Source organism: Amblyraja radiata, chromosome 11 (assembly GCF_010909765.2).
Source record: "Amblyraja radiata isolate CabotCenter1 chromosome 11, sAmbRad1.1.pri, whole genome shotgun sequence".
In the NCBI taxonomy this organism is placed as follows: Eukaryota; Metazoa; Chordata; class Chondrichthyes; order Rajiformes; family Rajidae; genus Amblyraja; species Amblyraja radiata.
The window spans coordinates 9,182,417-9,201,868 of record NC_045966.1 but is presented as its reverse complement, the minus strand read 5'-3'; the positions used below and the strand labels follow the sequence as shown (position 1 = coordinate 9,201,868).

At 42.4% G+C, this 19,452-nt stretch overlaps 1 protein-coding gene across 13 annotated transcripts in view; it reads right to left on the bottom strand.

The window, feature by feature from the left end:
* Window positions 1–19,452, bottom strand: part of rapgef6 (Rap guanine nucleotide exchange factor 6) — a 262,348-nt gene that overhangs the window by 129,693 nt on the left and 113,203 nt on the right. Inside the window, exon 1 of one of the 13 annotated variants that reach the window (XM_033029282.1) lies at window positions 3,733–4,300. The exons of 11 other annotated variants lie outside the window; for them this stretch is intronic. In XM_033029282.1, the coding sequence (XP_032885173.1) occupies window positions 3,733–3,786 (54 nt within the window). In that variant the 5' untranslated portion in view covers window positions 3,787–4,300. Of the gene's footprint in view, window positions 1–3,732; window positions 4,301–19,452 lie in introns of those variants that run through there. One more of the 13 variants, XM_033029283.1, reaches the window with a different exon arrangement.

Below are 19,452 nucleotides of genomic sequence, written 5' to 3'. Positions count from 1 at the left end.
GTTTACACAAAAATTCATTCTATTGTGTAACCTGATCATAAGTTCTAGGTGCAGAATAAGGCCATTCGGTCCATCGTCTACTCCGCCATTCAAACATGGCTGATCTATCTTTCCCTCTCAACCCCATTCTCCTGCCTTCACCCCATAACCACTGACATCAAAACAAACTTTAAAAAGTGAAATATAAAGTATTAATGGATATCCAGCATTACCAAAGTCCCATGAGAACATTATCAGTATTTTTACTGCAATATTTCACTTTATTGAACATTCAAGTCCACAGAACAGGGAGGAATGCATTGACACGATGATACAGTGTGATGTGAAAAAATACAAATATGGAGAAAAGTGGAGTACTTTTGTCATAACAGTAAAAATACTGCAGGTGATTTAAAGAAGCTCAAAGACAAAGAATATTTTTTGAGGAAATTAGAATGATGCAAGCATTCAGTTGCTTCAAAGCGAGCTAAAAGAAACAAGAACAGAGAAGCACATGGAATTAAACAGCTGCTCATTTGGAGTGTAAACATCATGAAACTTAGTTTGTATGTGTGTTGTAATTTTAATATTATTCTAGGTTGTGCATTATAAGTTCCAGTGACACATTTTACATCATTACTTCACAAGTTTTTTAAACATGGAACACATCTAGCAAGTACTACTCCATGACAGAGATATTGTTTAAATTTTTATCAGCTTCGCTAGATGTTAATTATGGTGCAATAACAAGTTTCCTAGTTATACTTCAAATCGTTCACAGGTAATTGGTGTAAAATTTGAAACTATAGAGCATCTGGCACACAAAGCTGCTTTCTTTTACATCATTCCGGTGAACCTTCCTTTCCTGATACTCGACCACTTCAATGACTCCTCTTTCCATTGCACTTTTCCCATTGATGCACTGTCTCCCTTTAGCTCTTTCAATCCTGCCATCAATGCACATCAACAACTCTATTTCCTTAGAAGGCTGAGGAAGATCGGCAACAACCCCGTCCAATTTCTAGATGAGCCGTGGAAAGCATTTTATCTGGATACATCACTGCATGGTTTGGGAATGGCTCCATGCAAGACCGCAAGAAATTGCAGAGTTGTGGACGCAGCCCAGACCATCACGCAAACCGAACTCCCTTCCATTGACTCCATCTACACTTCACACTGCCTCGGCAAGGCACTCCCTCTTCTCCTCTCTCCCATCTGGTAAGTACAGAAGTTTGAAAACACATACCTCCAGATTCAGGAATAATTTCTACCCAGACATTAGCATGCAACTGAACCGTATTCTCACCAACGAGACAGTGGTCCTCCCACCTACCTCATTGGAGACCTTCAAACTATCTTTAATTTGACTTTATTGGATTTTATCTTGCACCAAACATGAAACCCTTTCTTCTGTACCTGTGCACTGTGGACACTTGGTTGTAATTATTTAGTCTTTCACTGACTGGATAGCATGCAACAAAAAGCTTTTCACTGCACCTCGGTACATGTGACTAACAATAAACTAAACTGTCAGGTGAAATCACACAAAAGTGTTCTATCTTCCAATTTGTGCATTAATTGATGGCACAAAACTCAGTAGCATAACTGTTCCATGGACTTGATCACTCTTCCCCAAGGCTCTCTATGTTTCTTGCATTGTAATCTTCGTCTTATTCCCATTCTGACCGCTCAATGCTCAGCTTCCTTTACTCTTTTATTGATGCTCAACATATGCCTGAGAAACACATCTCATGTTTCCGGTGGGCAGACCACAGCTTTCAGGACTTAACATCGGCTTCCAACAATTTTAGAAAATGCCAGTATGGGAACACTCGTAAGCACCTCCGGGGCCATTTTCTCATTCTTTATGCTCCATTACTATTTCCTTACGTTTTGCATTGGCATCCCTTTTTATTTTAAATCACACTGCACTTCACCCATTTATACAGGGGGTATGGAGAGAAGGCAGGTACAGGATACTGAGTTGGATGATCAGCCATGATCATATTGAATGGCGGTGCAGGCTCGAAGGGCCGAATGGCCTACTCCTGCACCTATTTTCTATGTTTCTATACACCTTTCTTTTTGTACTTTTTCCCCCCCAACTCTTCCCACTACTTCTCTGCATCTGAAAACCTGCTTGCAATTTATTATCAAATCTGATGAAAAGTGGTCGACTTGACCACTTTTTTCATTTTTCATTACTTGCAATTAATTGCGGAGCATACACTCACGAGATTCAAAGATAGCTTCACCTGTATCATCAACATTTAAAACTCAACTAATTCAGCTTTCTACTCAACTAATACAACTGTTCTTTCCTCGAGGTATCGATTAGATAGTGGACTATTTCCAGCATTTCCTTTTGTTTCCTGTTTATGGTTTCCATTATATTTTGCCTTTGTTTCATGTAGAGTTTAATTGTTTTCATTGATTGTTTTTTTTTTTTGCCCTACAGAATTATTTTCTGATGTACTTCGAATTTGCCACAAATGTAACACAAATCACAATCAAAGACGAGAGATTTATTATGTTCCAAAACAAGGGTGGGAGCTACTAAGAGAGATGGTCCCTATTTATTCACATCTCTGCACTGCTCACTACAGCCACGTGATCAATCGACTTTCATTGCAATATACTCTCTGGATACTGTGCCAAAGCACATGTGCAAAAACAGAAGTGCATCAATTTGTCCGCTGCAAATCCCAAATACTACACAGTTATTCATTACTTGCAATTAATTGCAGAGCATACACTCATCGCGAGATTCAAAGATAGCTTCACCTGTATCATCAACATTTAAAACTCAACTAATTTAGCTTTCTAATAAGCTGAGCAGATAAACAGAGCGACAAATTTGTTAGACACAAGCACCAATTAAAATAAGAGAGAGAGAGAAAAAGAGATGTAAGGTACAAGTAACACACAGCACAATTTTTTTTTTAAAGCAATGTTTAAACAACTCTAATTAGAATGGAGAGTGCAAAAAGCATTAGGTTTGTAAAAATACAACCAACTCCGCTGCAGAAGTAAGATCACAGTACTGATCACAACATTTTGGTGGGTAAGACTACGGATCTTATCAAATCCCTTCTAAAATAATCATGGCTGTTAAGTTCAGGCAGCCTCCTTTTAGGTTACAAATTTATGCTCAAGGCATGAACTGATGCACGAGATAGAGCAAACTTAACCGGCGTGATTAAAAAAAATCAGGGGCAAATATTGACCCAGAAAGACAAACCAGCTGCAAAGCTGCAAGAACCGTCACAAAGTCCAAATGTGCAACACATACCCGCAGAATTAAAAACAAACAAAAATTTAATTTTCTACAGCAGCTGATGCAGTAAATCTGGGAACAGTAAGAATGGTAAGCAAGCTAGCTAGTCATTGCCTCGTTTCAAATAAGAGTTTTTTTACACCAGTCAAGCCAGCTTTTGCTAGTTTTAACTAGTGGATCTCTTAAAAGGAACCAGGAAGGATACAGGCTGAAATGGAAACATGTCTAATGGACAGCTGCTTACAACTGGCAGGGTCAGCACTGCTGGCCTTCCTTCAGCTTTGCTAACTAGATTTTAGTAATTAATCCAACACAAAGCCGGCTATGACATTCTATTATTCAATCAGACACGAATTACAAATCGCACAGGTAATAAAAAGGTATCACACACATAACATGCACAAGACACAATATTCAAAAAGTAACGTCTTTGCAAAAGCTAACATTCATACTGGTAAACAAACAATTGTGCTTACTTTGGAGGACCAAGGCTGCAAACAGTTGGCATAGCAACGTACAAGGAAAGCCATTTCCTGGATTGTGAAAGTAAGTTTCCTTTCGTAAGTAAAAGAGGGAGGGGGGGGGTGAAAAAAGGGGAAAAGCAGAGATTTTGGAGAAGGGCGAGGAGGAAGTCACTTCTGGAATCGAAAGCCCATTGCAGTTGAGGTAGCTGAATATCCCAGTACAAGAGATACTGCAGAACACCACTGGAGGATGTGCAAGCTACTATAGTATTTCTCGGTGTTTCAGTGCAGCAGCAAAATGTCACAATTAATCCAGTCCCAGTTTTCCAGCGAGAACTTCTGCATTCCGTAGTGCAAATAAAACTCTGAGGAGCTGCAGCTAGAATACAATCACATGACACAGAACCATTTCCTACTGACTATCTTTGCTTGTTTCCTCAGCAGGTCCCTCAGGAAAAGTAGTTATTGATTGGATGCTCCACAGCAAGATGAAATATCTAATACCAGGGTAAGGGAAAAAAAAGGTGGGAGGAGAAAACAGCTACAGCAATGACATCATCTCTGAGAAGCCTCATTGGAAACTGCAGCAGATCAATCAGCTCAGCTATCTGAGGCTGCAGACACAATGGTTATCTGAATCAATGTAAATACAAGATTCAGAAATATATACACTGTGCATTAGTCGCAGAAATAAAAAATCTGCCCACATCAGATTAGCAACCTTGCTAATTAATAAACAAAAAGCACAAGAAATTAAAACCCCCTCTTAAAAATATATTTGTAATAATACACTGCCTAACAATGGATGATTTACTGTGGCTAAAGTCTGCCCAGCAGTTTTTTTCCTGTTGTAATCTATCATAAGAATCAGTTAGAAAGCATTTAGCACTGTGCTGTATTTTATAACAAAAATCTGCAAATCTTGATTCCAGAAAGCAAATAGTCTCGACTTTATGCAGACAAATACATCCTTGTAAACTCACAGCTACCAGTAAAAATGTGGAGCCTAAATAGATCAATCAATACAAAGATCAAATCCTGCAATGCACTTATCATATTCCAGTAGCACAGTCACATTCTTCCTTTCGTCAAACATTCACATATTAGATATTTAATAACATTACCTAGTATTTAAAAACATTAATATTACACACATTTGCTTCCAATGGATTTTGCCAAGAGGATTTTTCCTCCCTTTCCCAGGCTTGATAACTTTGTACAAACATATTCTATATGTTTGCCATTATATTTGTGGAGTTTTACTTAGCTTCAGAATTAGCTGTGAAGTATTTATCAGGATTCTTGGCCCATAATTCTATAACACTGAGATTCTACCGAGAAATGAGAATGTGCACATTAGACACCTGCTTCGAAGTTATGCATAAAGCATTATGCAAATATCCATTAAAGAATTTATTTCTGATCGTCTGGTTTCAATTGCCATATTCAAAGCTCAATAATGGGCACTAAATTTTATTTCCTGTCAGTTGCCCTCAAGTGAGATTACATCATTGCTTTCCTCAACGCACCAATCAAACATCAGCAAACACAGTCCTCTGGAGTATTTACCCGGCAGATTGTGTATGCTATACTGCAGCCCAAAACTAGTACTGTAACTGAAAATTAAGCTCATTTTGACCAATATTTCACTTGTTTTCAAACATTTAGCTATATATATTTTTGGACACAGAAGCTCCCTGATCTTATACACGATTTGCAATTATTTCACCAGTTACACCATAAATTTTGCACTTCAATTTAACTCTTCAATAAACTGTAAGATGAAACTGTAAAATGACACCTGGGTAAGCATAGGTTGTTGACCGGGTTTTTCCAAGGTAGAGAACACAGATTTCAGAAAATATCAAATATTGTCAAGAGTAACTATTTGAACCTATCTGAGTTAATGCATTAATAAGCTGCATTTTGGCTTGCTCCTAATTATCTTACAATGTTTTCTAATCCAAGGTGCCATAGATCTACTCACTATTTTATTTGTACCAAGGCAAGAAAAATGTTCCTTTAGTATGTTCCCTTAGAACAAATGTCAGAACTGCGGGTCAAGCAGCATCTCTGGAGAACATGGAAAGGTGACACTTCAATTTTAGAAATCCTAATTCAAATGTAGGCTGGCACTCCATGTCAACGCTGCTGAAACATTACGCTGTAAAATCCAAAAAAAATCACACAAAAATCCAGGAATCTCACCAAGGTCCAATTCAGTCTAGTGTCCATGACTCCAATGGAAAAGGACAGCCAAGAGATGGCTGGTGCAACTTAGCCAATCTTCCATCTACCATTGCTCAACTAACACCAGGAAACGAGTTGACTAGACAACTAACCAACTCCCAAGGAAACCCAGAGGAAGAGCCCGTGTTTCATTTGTACATGCCGTGTGAGAGGTTGCAGCCCTGTTCGACCATCTGAAGGGGCTGCTCCTGAAGTTTTGGCTACATTTTAGCCCCACACTCCCGATATTTGGGCACCCGTTAGGAGGAAGGTCGGGAGGGAGGGGGGGGGGGGATCTCCCTGTCCGTCTGCTCCTGGGCCTGGCCAAGATGGCCATTTGCGGGTCCAGGCAGTGGGTAGTCGACGGCCGCACCAGGGTTGATTGCCTGCCCCTGTACCGGGCCTACGTCCGTGCCCGCATGTTCCTGGAGAGGGAACACACCGTGTCCATGGAAACTTTGGAGGCCTTCCGTGAACACTGGTCGCCGCAGGGGGTCGAGTATTTTGTTGATAAAATTGGCATTATATTAATTTGATGATCGTTTGTTAGTAAATTGTCAACATAGGCAGTCTTTGATTGTGTTAATGCTCTGTATGTTTATTTTTATTTTTTGAATAAAAGTATTTGTGTAATTAAAAAAAAGGAAACCCAGAGATGTGTATTTGCACCCCAGTTTCCTTCCAGGCCAAACACAGCGAATAAATGCAGGCCAAGGATCTCAGCACATTAACTGCCCTTGGCCCGATATGCACATTTAGCCTAATGGAAGCAACATGAAACATTTCAGGATGAGTTGGCTGCAAAAAAATTCATACATTCAAAATACCCATTTGGGGTCTAGGTGAATTGAGGGGGCTATGGAATGAAGAAATGCATGGGTCTGGCAGGGAAGAAAAAATGATCAGGAAGCCTGGTCTTGATAGGAGCAACGCAAATTTACGAATACTATAAATAATAGGAATTAAGGCAAGTTTAAAACTCTGCAATTAATTTGCAACAGAATCATTCTAATTATTACAATAATACGGTACAATTTTGTTATAGGTATCATAAAAAATTAATATTTACACCAGTATCAAGTACAACATAAATAATTAAATTCTGTGGAATTTTATAAATTCTGCCAATGTGATTGCTTCAGAAGTTTGGTCCTTCAAAGGACAGCTAAATATTAAAGCTATTACCAGTGCTATTCCTTTACTTCAGTGGTACATATGGAATTTTGTTCGAGGTGCTGTATTCCTGCTGGGGAGTGCCAGCGATTACAAGATATCCAGAAACCAGCAAATGGACAAAAGAATAAATATATTTGTTCGCATTTCTCAATGAAGATATATATTTGTGAAATCTGAAAACATCTGGAAGAAATATACAAATTTGGGTCTCCTAATATTCTGGTGACACAAGTATAAGTCTGCACAATGAAAGGAAATAAAAACAACTTTATGTAAGGCAATTGCACAGAAAAGTAGAATTGATAATGCTATCTTTACTATTCAGTTAAGAATATACTGACTATTTTAAACTTTATTTTAGAAGCATTCGAAAATAACCACCGTATAAATAATTTAGCCTTGTAATAGGTTTTTTGTACAAACATCAATATTGTTCTCTGAAGCAATCTGTCTGAAATGGTCACTGGAAAATCAGAGGTAATTGTAAACCTAGCCTTATGAAAGCCAATACTAAATTGTTTCACTGGGATTCTGAAATCTAGATTGCAATTCTTTTTGGTAAACACTGCCAACACCCAAAAAATCCTGCTTATCATTTTTTATTATGTAGAAACAAAACATGTTAGGTTCTCATTATTTGTAAAATTCAGGAAGTCCTGTCTGAAAGTATACTCCACCCATTCCCATGCACTTTGAGCAAAGAGAGAGCGATTTAGCCCACAGAGCATTGCCTTACTTCCCTAGCAGCAAAATATAACTTAGCCTTCAGGCCCTGCGTTCCTAAGTATTTGCCTTCAAGTGTTCACTAACATGTTATGAACAGGTCCGATTATAAGCATCAGCGAGATTTGCAGCACAGCATAAAATGAGAATATGATATTCCCCTGAAGAGGGAGCACAGTTGTCATCACAACCAAGATGATGTAATTTCTTAAAATAGAATCAGCAACTCATGAATAATAGCAATGAGGAGACAAACTGAAAATCACAGCCATTTTTGTAGCTGCATCTGCAAATCATTCACCAATTTGTTTTTAAATTTATAAACAGAGGTTGAACCCATATGCTTATATAAATTAGGAACAGCAAGGTTAAGAAAGGAAGCATATTTTTAAGAAAGCAGGCACCGTCCCCAATTCTGCAACAAACTGAATACCCTCACAGCACTATTTCCATCTTTTTCTCCATAATAGTCTTAAATTTGAATTTTCATAACCTCACTGCACAACACCCCTTGCTGAGCTTAGGTCCAATTAACCTCTTACTTCCAAGTCCATTAATTACAATGCTCAAACCAACATCTTCCAAAATCCCCAAAGATGACAATGTTACCTCCAGAATCAATCATTTGAATGGATCCTGGCCAACCAATATGCATCTTAATCTTTTCCTTGCAACTTCCTTCCACTTTGGGAAATACGACCACCTGGCAGTGCTCTTTCTTCCTGCATATAGGAGTGCAGACCCAGTGGTGAGGACTGCACAGAGCTAGTCTGGCGAGGCAGAGGAACAACTCCAGGATCACTTAGAGTCAGCAGACTGGCCAATGTTCAAGGACTAAGCAACTGACCTGAACAAATATGCCACAGTTGTTACCAACTTCATAAGGAAATGTGTGGTAGTGTGTTCCCACAAAAACCATCCGAGTGTTCCCCAACCAAAAGTCTTGGATGTAGCAGGATGTCTTCAATCGATGAGGACCAGATCTCACGTATTCAAGTCTGGCGACACAGATTCATATGACAAGTGAAAGGCCACCAAAGAGGCTTAAATGGACTATCTCTGTTAAGTGGAGGATGAGACAGATGTTCAGCAGCTGTGGCAGGGGTTGTAAGCCATCACTTCCAAAATCAAATGGCAGCTCAAACAGCAGCGAGGCATCATTCTTGGACAAGCTCAATGTGTTCCATGCACATTTCAATATCGAGAACACACCCGTCACCAAAGCCAACGTGAGAAGATCCTTCAGGAGGGTAAATCCCCCGAAAGCGTCTGGACCAGATGGCGTACCTGGTCACATGCTCAAAACCTGTGCAGACCAATTGGCTGGAGTTTTTGCAGACATCTTCAACCTCTCATTACTGAAGTTCCCACCTGCTTTAAAAGTACATCAATAATACCCAAGAAGAGTAAGGTGACATGCCTCAATGACTGCCAACCAGTGGCACTAACGCCCATGCTGATGAAGCTCTTTGAGAGGTTGGTTATGGTTTACAACAAATCCTACCTCAGCAATAACCTGGACCCACTACAATTTGCCTATCTCCAAATTAGATCAACAGGGAATGTGATCTCGCTGGCTCTCCACTCTGCACTGAACCACTTGGACAATAAAAACACACGTCAGGCTGTACAGCCCGTCCCACTTACTTGTCCTTGGCACGCTAAGTCCCGTGCAATTTCATACGCCCGCACAGCCGTCTGGAGCGTGTGACGTCATTTGAAGATGGACACAAAATGATGGAGGAACTCAGCGGGACCGGCAGCATCTCTGGAGAGAAGCAATGGGTGATATTTCGGGTCGAGACCCTTCTTCATCTGAAAAGAAGGGTCTTGACCCGAAACATCACCCATTGCTTCTCTCTAGAGATGTTGCCGGTCCAGCTGAGTTACTCCAGCATTTTGTGTCTATCTTCAATTTTCTTGGCCCCGCTCTGGCAGCAGAAGTGGGGGCGGATTCGGACCGCAACGGCCATGAGCCTCAGGCCGAGCTCGGCGATCGTTTGCCTGCTTCTGCTGCCGTTGGGGGTGAGACATTGTGTCGCGCCAGGGTCTTGGGCCTGTCCCACTTTGGCCGTCAGTTACGCGACAGGCCGTTGGCCGCAAAGATTTAGTTCGCTATAAAAATTTCGGAGCACCGCGCGATGTCGCGCACAACTACATATCCCTCCGCACTTCTCAGTGGGACTGGCCCCGCGCAGCCACACCATGCCCGTGCGCCTCAACACCACGATACGAGGTTGCTTAATTTGCGTGCCAAGGACACGTATGTGGGACAGGCTCTTACAGCTCAGAGATCAACACCATCATCCCCTGCAAACCTGCTACCCTCAGGGAACTGGGACTTCACCCATCCTTTTGCAACTAGATCCTTGGCTTCCTCATCAATAGTTCACATTGGCAACAACACTTCCTCCTCGATAACCATCACCTCAGGTGCACTTCAAGGCGATGTGCTCAGTCCCCAGCTCTACTCTCTCTTATAGTGATGAGTATGCAGCCAGACACAGTTCTAACTCCATCTTTAAATTCAACGAGACCACTGTTATTGGACAAATTATGTATAATGATGAGTTAGAGTACAGGAGGGAGATCAATTGTCTGATTGAATGGTGCCAGAACAACAACTTTGCTCTCATGATTAGTAAAACCAAGGAGATGCCTTTTGACTTTGGAAGAGGATGACTGAGGAGCCACAAACCTGACTTCATCAACAAGTCGGTGGGGGAGAAAGTCAACAACTTCAAGTTCCTGGGCATGCATATCTCTGAAGATCTTTCCTGAACCCAGTTCATCAACACCTCTACCTCTTTAGAAGATTGGGGAAACATAGAAACATAGAAAATAGGTGCAGGAGGAGGCCATTCGGCCCTTCGAGCCAGCACTGCCATTCATTGCGATTATGCCTGCCTTCTCCCCATATCCCTTGATTCCACTAGCCCCTAGAGCTCTATCTAACTCTCTCTTAAATCCATCCAGTGATTTGGCCTCCACTGTGGCAGGGAATTCCACAATACACAACTCTCTGGGTGAAATCGTTTTTTCTCACCTCAGTCTTAAATGGCCTCCCCTTTATTCTAAGTCTGTGGCCCCTGGTTCTGGACTCGCCCAACATTGGGAATTTTTTTCCTGCATCTAGCTTGTCCAGTCCTTTTATAATTTTATCTGTTTCTATAAGATCCCCCTCATCCTTCTAAACTCCAGTGAATACAAGCCTAGTCTTTTCAATGTTTCCTCATATGACAGTCCCGCCATCCCAGGGATCAGTCTCGTGAAACTACGCTGCACTGCCTCAATCACAAGGATGTCCTTTCTCAAATTAGGAGACCAAAACTGTACACAATACTCCAGATGTGGTCTTACCAGAGTCCTATACAACTGCAGAAGAACTTCTCTACTCCTATACTGAAATCCTCTTGATATGAAGGCTAACATTCCATTAGCTTTCTTCATTGCCTGCTGTACCTGCACGCCAACTTTCAGTGACCGGTGTACAAGGACACCCAGGTCTCGCTGCACCTCCCCCTTACCTAACCTAACCCCATTGAGATAATAATCTGCCCCCATGTTTTTACCTCACATTTATCTATTATCTAGATTCAGTATGTTGGCAAATACTCTCTTCAACTTCTACATGTGTACAGTAGAGCACACATGTGAATGAAGGAGATATTGTAATATGTAACACTGCCTGGTCCATCAAGGATACTGATCTCCCCCCATTGAAGGGTGGTGGCGCTGTAGGTGGCTTGCCTCAAAACGGCTCATTCTTGCCTTCACCATCAAGGATCAACACTACCCTGGACATTTCACCCCTGCCATCAGAAAGGTGGTATAGAACTCTGTAAACTGTGACCTCCATGTTCAGGGATAGCTTCTTCTCAACTACCACCATTGAACACTACAAACTCCAACTAAATTCTGAATTACGAACTGCCTTGGTTGTCTTGGGACCTTGGGACATAGGGATTTGTTTTGCTTTGCACTACCTTGGGTTTTATATTTATTGAACTTATTTTATTTGTTTTTTATGTTATCTATTGAATACTGTGTTTACAAATCTGTTGTGCTGCTGCAAGAAAGAATTTCACTGTTCCGTCTCAGTATGAAAATTAAAACTCTTAACTCTCTTGGCCCTGGCGAAATCATGCATTAAAACATTGTGGAAGAATCTAATATTGGCTGGAGAAAAGGCCAAAGGGTTAGTGTTCAGGTCTCAACCAATGCTATTTTTAAGTTGGCAGGTTAGGAGGCAAGGGGGAAGGATTTCCTCCTTCTTCCTCTGCATTGGATTACAAAATACATAAGTAATTATTAAATTGTCTAGTAAAACCTGACTTTCAGAGAAGGATCTAAATCGTGAAGGTAACCAAGATGGGAATAGTGTGGATATTTACCACACAATATATTTAATAATAAATCCAGTGGATCACATTAGATTGCAGGAAAATAAAGGCTTGAAAGACTGAATGTTCATGATTTAATTTTTACTCAGACTGGACCACAAAATAAACCATTAAGGCGTTGAGTTATGAATCAAACAACATCAAAACACCCATCATTTTCTGTAATAAGTAAAAGCTGCTTGATTATTCAGTTGAGTAATATGTCATTTAATTGATCTACTAAAAATTGCCAGTTTATTGGTCTAACGTGATGTATTTTAACATGAGGTCATAATTGATTCTTAGTATCCCAATCTAAAACAGAAATGTATTACATATGGGTATCACCCGTTAAAGAAAATGTTTAAATTAACATATTTGATTGAGGGAACAATTTTGTGAATTTAGAGAATATGGAACTTCACTGACAAGATGTCATGCTCACCTTCATTGGTCAGGACATTATAAGGGTCTCGATGCAACTTTAGAGGAACAGGAAGTGCAGATGTTAATGTACCAAAAATGCTCTGAGGTTTCTCTGCAAACGAAATGCCACGTGCATCCAAATTCTCCAGAGATGTTGCCTGACTCGCTGAGTTACTCCAGCACTTTGTCTCTTTTTTTAAGCAGCTTTATAGAACGTTAGTTAAGCTGCATTTGGAGCATTGCATACAGTTCTGGTTGCCCCATCACAGAAAGGATGTGGAGGCTTTGGAGAAGGGTGCAGAGGTAATTTGTGGGGGGGGGGGGAGACCTGATAGTTGTATATAAAATTATGAGAGATGTAGATAGGGTAGACAGACATAACCTTTTCCCCCTAGGATGGAAATGTCAAAGACTAGAGGGCATAGTTTTAACGGTGAAAGGGGCAAAGTTTAAAGGAGATGTGGAGGGCAAGTTTTTTGTCCCCTACAGAAGGTGATGGGTGCCTGGAATGTGCTGCCAAGGGTGGTGGTGCAGGCAGATACAACAGTAGTGCTTGAGAGGTTTTAAGATAGATGTGTCGATATGCAGGAAATGGAGGGGTATGGATCATGTGCAGGTGGCTGAGATTAGTTTAGCTTGGCGTCATGTTGGGCACAGACATTGTTGGCCAAAGGGCCTGTTCCTGTGCTGTACGTTTCTGTGTTCTAAGATGAACATTTATAAGTATAACCCATCTCTATTTATTTGTCCATGCATTTATGACACCTTGCTAGTTCAGAACTTTACACTCAGAGATGAAAAAGGAACACAATTTGTTTCCACGTCAGGATGGTGGACAACTTTCAGAAAAACTAAGAAAAGGTAGAACTATAATGTGCTTTCTACTCGTCATAGTTAGTGGTGGATTTTGGAGATGGAACAAAAATAATTCTAACGTTAGCACAAATGTAGAGGTGAAGTCCTCAGTCACACAAGAAGTAAGATTGACATTATTTCTTAAAAGATTGCTTTCAATTTGCCAATATTGCATCTTTACTTGAAGAAAAAGGTTCTGGTCAGACAGCACAGGAAACTTCAAACCGCAGACATGTCACCATTCCATGCTACGGTGCAGAGTGTTGCAAGTACAAAAATTCGAAATAATGACATGTGTCTGGAAAAGATAAGACAGAAGTGCAGATCGCATTTTTCTTTCCGGTCGTTTTATTGCCCTAGTTACATGATTAACCGCAAGAAAATGAAATAGCAGCATCTAAAACTTGAGATCATCCAATCTAGAAACCAGTAAAATTTGTTCACATGGTAACACAGGATAATATTTTACTTCATTTGTTGGCTATGGCTGTAGTAATATAGAAACAATGTTTGGTTCAAAGTGAGAAAATTCTAGTTTTGTTTAAACGTTGTTTACATTTTTATAAAGAGTAGTTTTGTAATTCTTTTGACTATTATTGCAATAGGAGATTCATATATTATTCAAATTGGAATTAAAATAACAGACTGTCATGATTTAGAGCCATTTGGCATAGAAACAGGCGCAGCTGACAGACGTCTGGACTGACATCTTCAACCTGTCACTTGCCCAAGCAGTTGTGCCCACGTGCCTTAAAACCACCTCCATCGTGCCGGTGCCAAAACACTCCACTGCGGCAAGCCTCGACGGCTTCCGCCCAGTTGCACTTACTCCCATCATCACCAAGTGCTTCGAGAGGCTGGTCCTGGCACACCTCAAAGGCTGCCTACCCCCCACATTGGATCCCTATCAGTTTGCCTACCGCAAGAACAGGAGTACGGGGGATGCCATCTCAACGGCACTTCACTCCGCCCTCTCCCACCTCGACAACAGAGACACTTACGTAAGAATGCTGTTCATCGATTACAGCTCAGCATTCAACACCATTATACCCTCTAAACTGATCACTAAACTCGGTGACCTGGGCATCGACCCGATGCCCCTCCCTCTGCAACTGGATACTGGACTTTCTAACCAACAGACCCCAGTCTGTTAGGTTAGAAAGCACACCTCTTCAACCCTCACCCTGAACACCGGCGTTCCACAGGGCTGTGTGCTGAGCCCCCTCCTCTACTCCCTCTTCACCTACGACTGCACACCTATTCATGGTACTAACACCATCATCAAGTATGCAGATGATACAACGGTGATTGGCCTCATCAGCAACAACGATGAGTCTGCCTATAGGGAGGAGGTCCAGCTCCTAGCAGCATGGTGCGCTGACAACAACCTGGCCCTTAATTCCAAGAAGACCAAGGAGCTCATTGTAGACTTCAGGAAGTCTAGGGGCGGCACGCACACCCCCATCCACATTAACGGGACGGAGGTGGAACGTGTTTCCAGCTTCAGGTTCCTGGGGGTCAACATCTCCGATGACCTCTCTTGGACCCACAATACCTCAACTCTGGTCAAGAAGGCTCACCAGCGTCTCTTTGAATTGAATTGAATTGAATCCTTTATTTGTCATTCAGATCTTTCGGTCTGAACGAAATATCGTTGCCTGCAGCCATACATGTAATAATAAACAACACACAATAAACACAAATTAACATCCACCACAGTGAGTCCACCAAGCACCTCCTCACTGTGATGGAGGCAAAAGTCTTAGGGTTGCTGTCTCTTCCCTCCTCTTCTCCCTCTGCGCTGAGGCGATACCCCACCGGGCGATGGTAAGTCAGTCCCGCGGTTCAAGCTCCGCGGCCCGGGGGTGGTCGAAGCTGCCGCCCTCCAGTCCAGCGGCCGCAGCTGTTGCCACGGGAGCTCCGGAAAACAGGCATCAACCTGTGACCTGCGAGCTCCCGACGATGTCGTCCACTGGCCCGCGGCCGAGCCCCGGATCCAGGTCGCCGCTGCCAGAACACCACCTCAGCCGCCGGAGTACCTTCTCCGCCCCACGTCGGGCCGCCCTCACGGGAGCGCCATTCCAGCCCCGAGCCAGGCCGCCCTCACGGGAGCGCCTCAGCCCCGCACCGGGCCGCCCCCACGGGAGCGCCTTCCAGCCGGGAGCCGGGCCGCCCACACGGGAGCGCATTCCAGCCCCGCACCGGGCCGCCCACACGGGAGCGCCTTCCAGCTGGGAGCCGGGCCGCCCACACGGGAGCGCCTTCCAGCCGGGAGCTGGGCCGCCAACACGGGAGCGCCTTCCAACCCCGCAACGGGCCGCCCACACGGGAGCGCCTTCCAGCCGGGAGCCGGGCCGCCCCCATGGGAGCGTCTCAGCCCCGCACCGGGCCGCCCTCACCGGAGCGCCGAGTCGTACCGCTGCCCGAATGCCGCCGCAGCTCGAAGACATCCAGCCTCGCGTTGGTAAGTCCTGGCTGGCTCTACCTCCGGATCCTCGAGGTCGGTTGCAGGTTGGAGGCTGTCAGCTCCGCCATTAGGCCTCAGCTCAGACGGGGGAAGAGAAGGGGGATACGACAAGAAAGTCGCATTCCCCCGAAGGGAGAGACAGAAAGCCCTGTTTCACCCTTCCCCCCACACATGACACAACCTAATAACCAAAAATGTAACTGAACAAGACTGAGGAGACTGAAGAAGGTCCATCTGTCTCCCCAGATTCTGGTGAACTTCTACTGCGGCACCATCGAGAGCATCCTTACCAACTGTATCACAGTATGGTATGACAACTGCTCTGTCTCCAACCGGAAAGCACTGCAGAGGGTGGTGAAAATTGCCCAACGCATCACCGGTTGCTCACTCCCCTCCATTGAGTCTGTCCAAAGCAAGCGTTGTCTGCGAAGGGCGCTCAGCATCGCCAAGGACTGCTCTCACCCCAACCATAGACTGTTTACCCTCCTACCATCCGGGAGGCGCTACAGGTCTCTCCGTTGCCGGACCAGCAGGTCCAGGAACAGCTTCTTCCCTGCGGCTGTCACACTACTCAACAATGTACCTCGGTGATTGCCATTCACCCCCCCCCCCGGACACTCCTCCCACCAGGAAAACACTATGACTGTATGCATGTAAATAGATGTATTTATTGCTCATATTCTGTGTCGCTCTTCCAGGGAGTTGCTAACTGCATTTCGTTGTCTCTGTACTGTACACTGACAATGACAATTAAAGTTGAATCTGAATCTGAATCTGAATCTTCAGCCCAACTTACCCATGCCGACTAAAATGCCCCGAGCACCACCTGCCGCATTGGCTCATATCCCTCTAAACCATTCCTATCTATTTGTGTATGATTTGTGTAAGCTTGTGTAAGTGATTTTTTTTTAACCATCACAGTTGCGTGAAGGTGCTCTAAAATGTAGTTGGAAATTGAATTTCAGAAGGCATGATTAAAAAAATAAAACGGGTGCTAATTTTTCTTCATTATGCCTAAGAAATGCTGGTCAAATGGCATGGGTGGCAAACAAGAAAATGCATATTTGCAAGAGAGACAATACATTATATTGATTGGACATAGTTAAATTTAAAACTATTTTTGTCTAAAGTGAGTGTTAAAGGCTGCAAAATGTAGCTGAATGATTCAGGTGATGGTCTGACAATCACCAAACAGATGTCAGTAGAATATGGACCATAGGGTACTGGTGATAAGAGTGAGATTAGATAGAAAAGTCATTTAAAATTATATAAATTATAAATGGTAAATTCCAATAAAGATTAAGAAAAGATTTAGGGTGGCACGGTGGCGCAGTGGTAGAGTTGCTGCCTTACAGCGCTAACAATGCCAGAGACCCGGGTTCGATCTTGGCTATGGGTGTTGTCTGTACGTAGTTTGTACGTACTCCCCATGATCGCGTGGGTTTTCTCCGAGATCTTCGGTTTCCTCCCACATTCCGAAGATTTCTAGATTAATTGGTTTTGTATAAATGTAAATTGCCCCTAGTGTAAGTAGGATAGTGTTAATGTGAGGGGATCGCTGGTCAGTGCTAACTCGGTGGGCCGAAGGGCCTGTTTCACACTGTAACTCTAAACAAAACAAAACAAGCCCTTCTTTACATGGTACAAATTACTTTAGAGCACATCCAAAAAATATTCCATAGACTGAAAATAAAGTTAAAACATGAGGCCAGTTTCAAAAGCTTTTTGGCTGAAATTTGGCTTGTTAAAAAAGTCAAGATAAAACTGCTGGATAGCTGCTCATTGTGGTCGCCCATTACCTTAATCATTAGGTTGAATTACTGAAGATACAAATGTGACAAAATAAGACTGGTCAATTGTACAGTTCAATAATTGCTAAAAAACTGATCTAAGAACTGAAAGAAAAAAGCTACAATAAATGAGAACTGGCATCAGCTGAAGGAATGTATTTAACGTTGAAGGTGCAGGTATGAGCCTGTAGGGTCACCATGACAACACATCTTATGAGCACCATATCTCATGTAATGTCAGTCACTTTTTTTAAAGGCCATTTTTTTGCCTGCAAATGATGTTTCAACTCCCTACAGTGTTTAGCTGTGTGTGAAGAACCAAGAGTGATCAGGGGATTTAGTGTTTTGATCCTTTGAGCTACAATAACTGAAACCATTAAGTCTGGTGAAACCATCGACTCAGAACAGATAGCAAATTTTCCTTGGTTAACTGAACTATTTAATTTTCCACAGATTATTCACTCCAAAATCTGAATGGAAAAAAAATCAATTGATGAAATCAACTCAGTTTATGTTAATATCGATCCTTCACATATTCAAAACAGAAAAGATTAGAAATGCTGAGTTAGGTCAGGTGGAGTGGAGGCAGAATCAAATTCACGCTTCAGGTCAATTCCTATCAGCTGATGAGATAACATATGAAGGAATAAACTATATCACCCTAACCAATCTACGAATACATTTAGGTAAAACCACCTATCCATTCAATTCTATACTAACTATACTGCATTCTATACTAACTATATTGCAAAAATCATCCATATCACCTGTCATTGAATGTTCTATTTGGTCCAAACATGGACAGCTTGATACCATTAAGAAATTTAGGAGAAACTGAATGGGAATCGAAAGGAAAACCCTCCATTTGCTGCAGACAAAACTAGATCAAGAGAGGATAGTTGTGATCAATTGGTCAGTGTTAGTACCAAGCTGCCCAGGACAATATTTTTGCCCCACCAAAATGTAGCTGTTTCATCGTCATCAGAGGTATGTGTATATGAATGTGCGTGCAAACGAAAAGGGTGAGGTTGGATGGGGAGAGGGAATACTAGGGATTGCAAGCTTTCATCCCATTTTGTAGCCTATCATATAATGAAGCTGTTCGTACTGATGAATAAGTGACATTTTAACCACCTCCTTCACCCTCTCACCAACTAATTAACATACTGCCATTGATCAGAAATTTAAGTGGACCAGCGACATTAATAATGCCGAATAGGAAGAGGAGACTGGGTACCCCATGGTGAACAACTTAGTTCCTTTGCAGTGTCTCCAAATCATTGCAAAATTGCACAAGTGAAAATTACCACCCTGCACCCACAAAATGCAACTTGAATAATTGATTATCTAATATAAGCTATATGTTAACCTCTCCCAGTGTCTCATCTACAATAATTCATACGTGTCAAAGTGCCAAAGCAATGGTTCACTACCTTCAATACTAATTTGCTGTTTAACTACAGGATTTGGGAGGGGGGAGAGAAGAGATTGGATCAAATTGGCAGAAGTGGGATTGCCTTGGTGAAGAAAATTGGAGGAGAGACCTGGTAAAGGGTGGGACACGAAAAGTTAGTGGAAATTGTGTAAGATGTAAAGAACAAAAGAATACCTCTCTCTTCCCACCCTCCACTCAAATCCTGTGCCATTCATCTATCCCCTCTTTCTTCCAAAACCTGCTCAACTC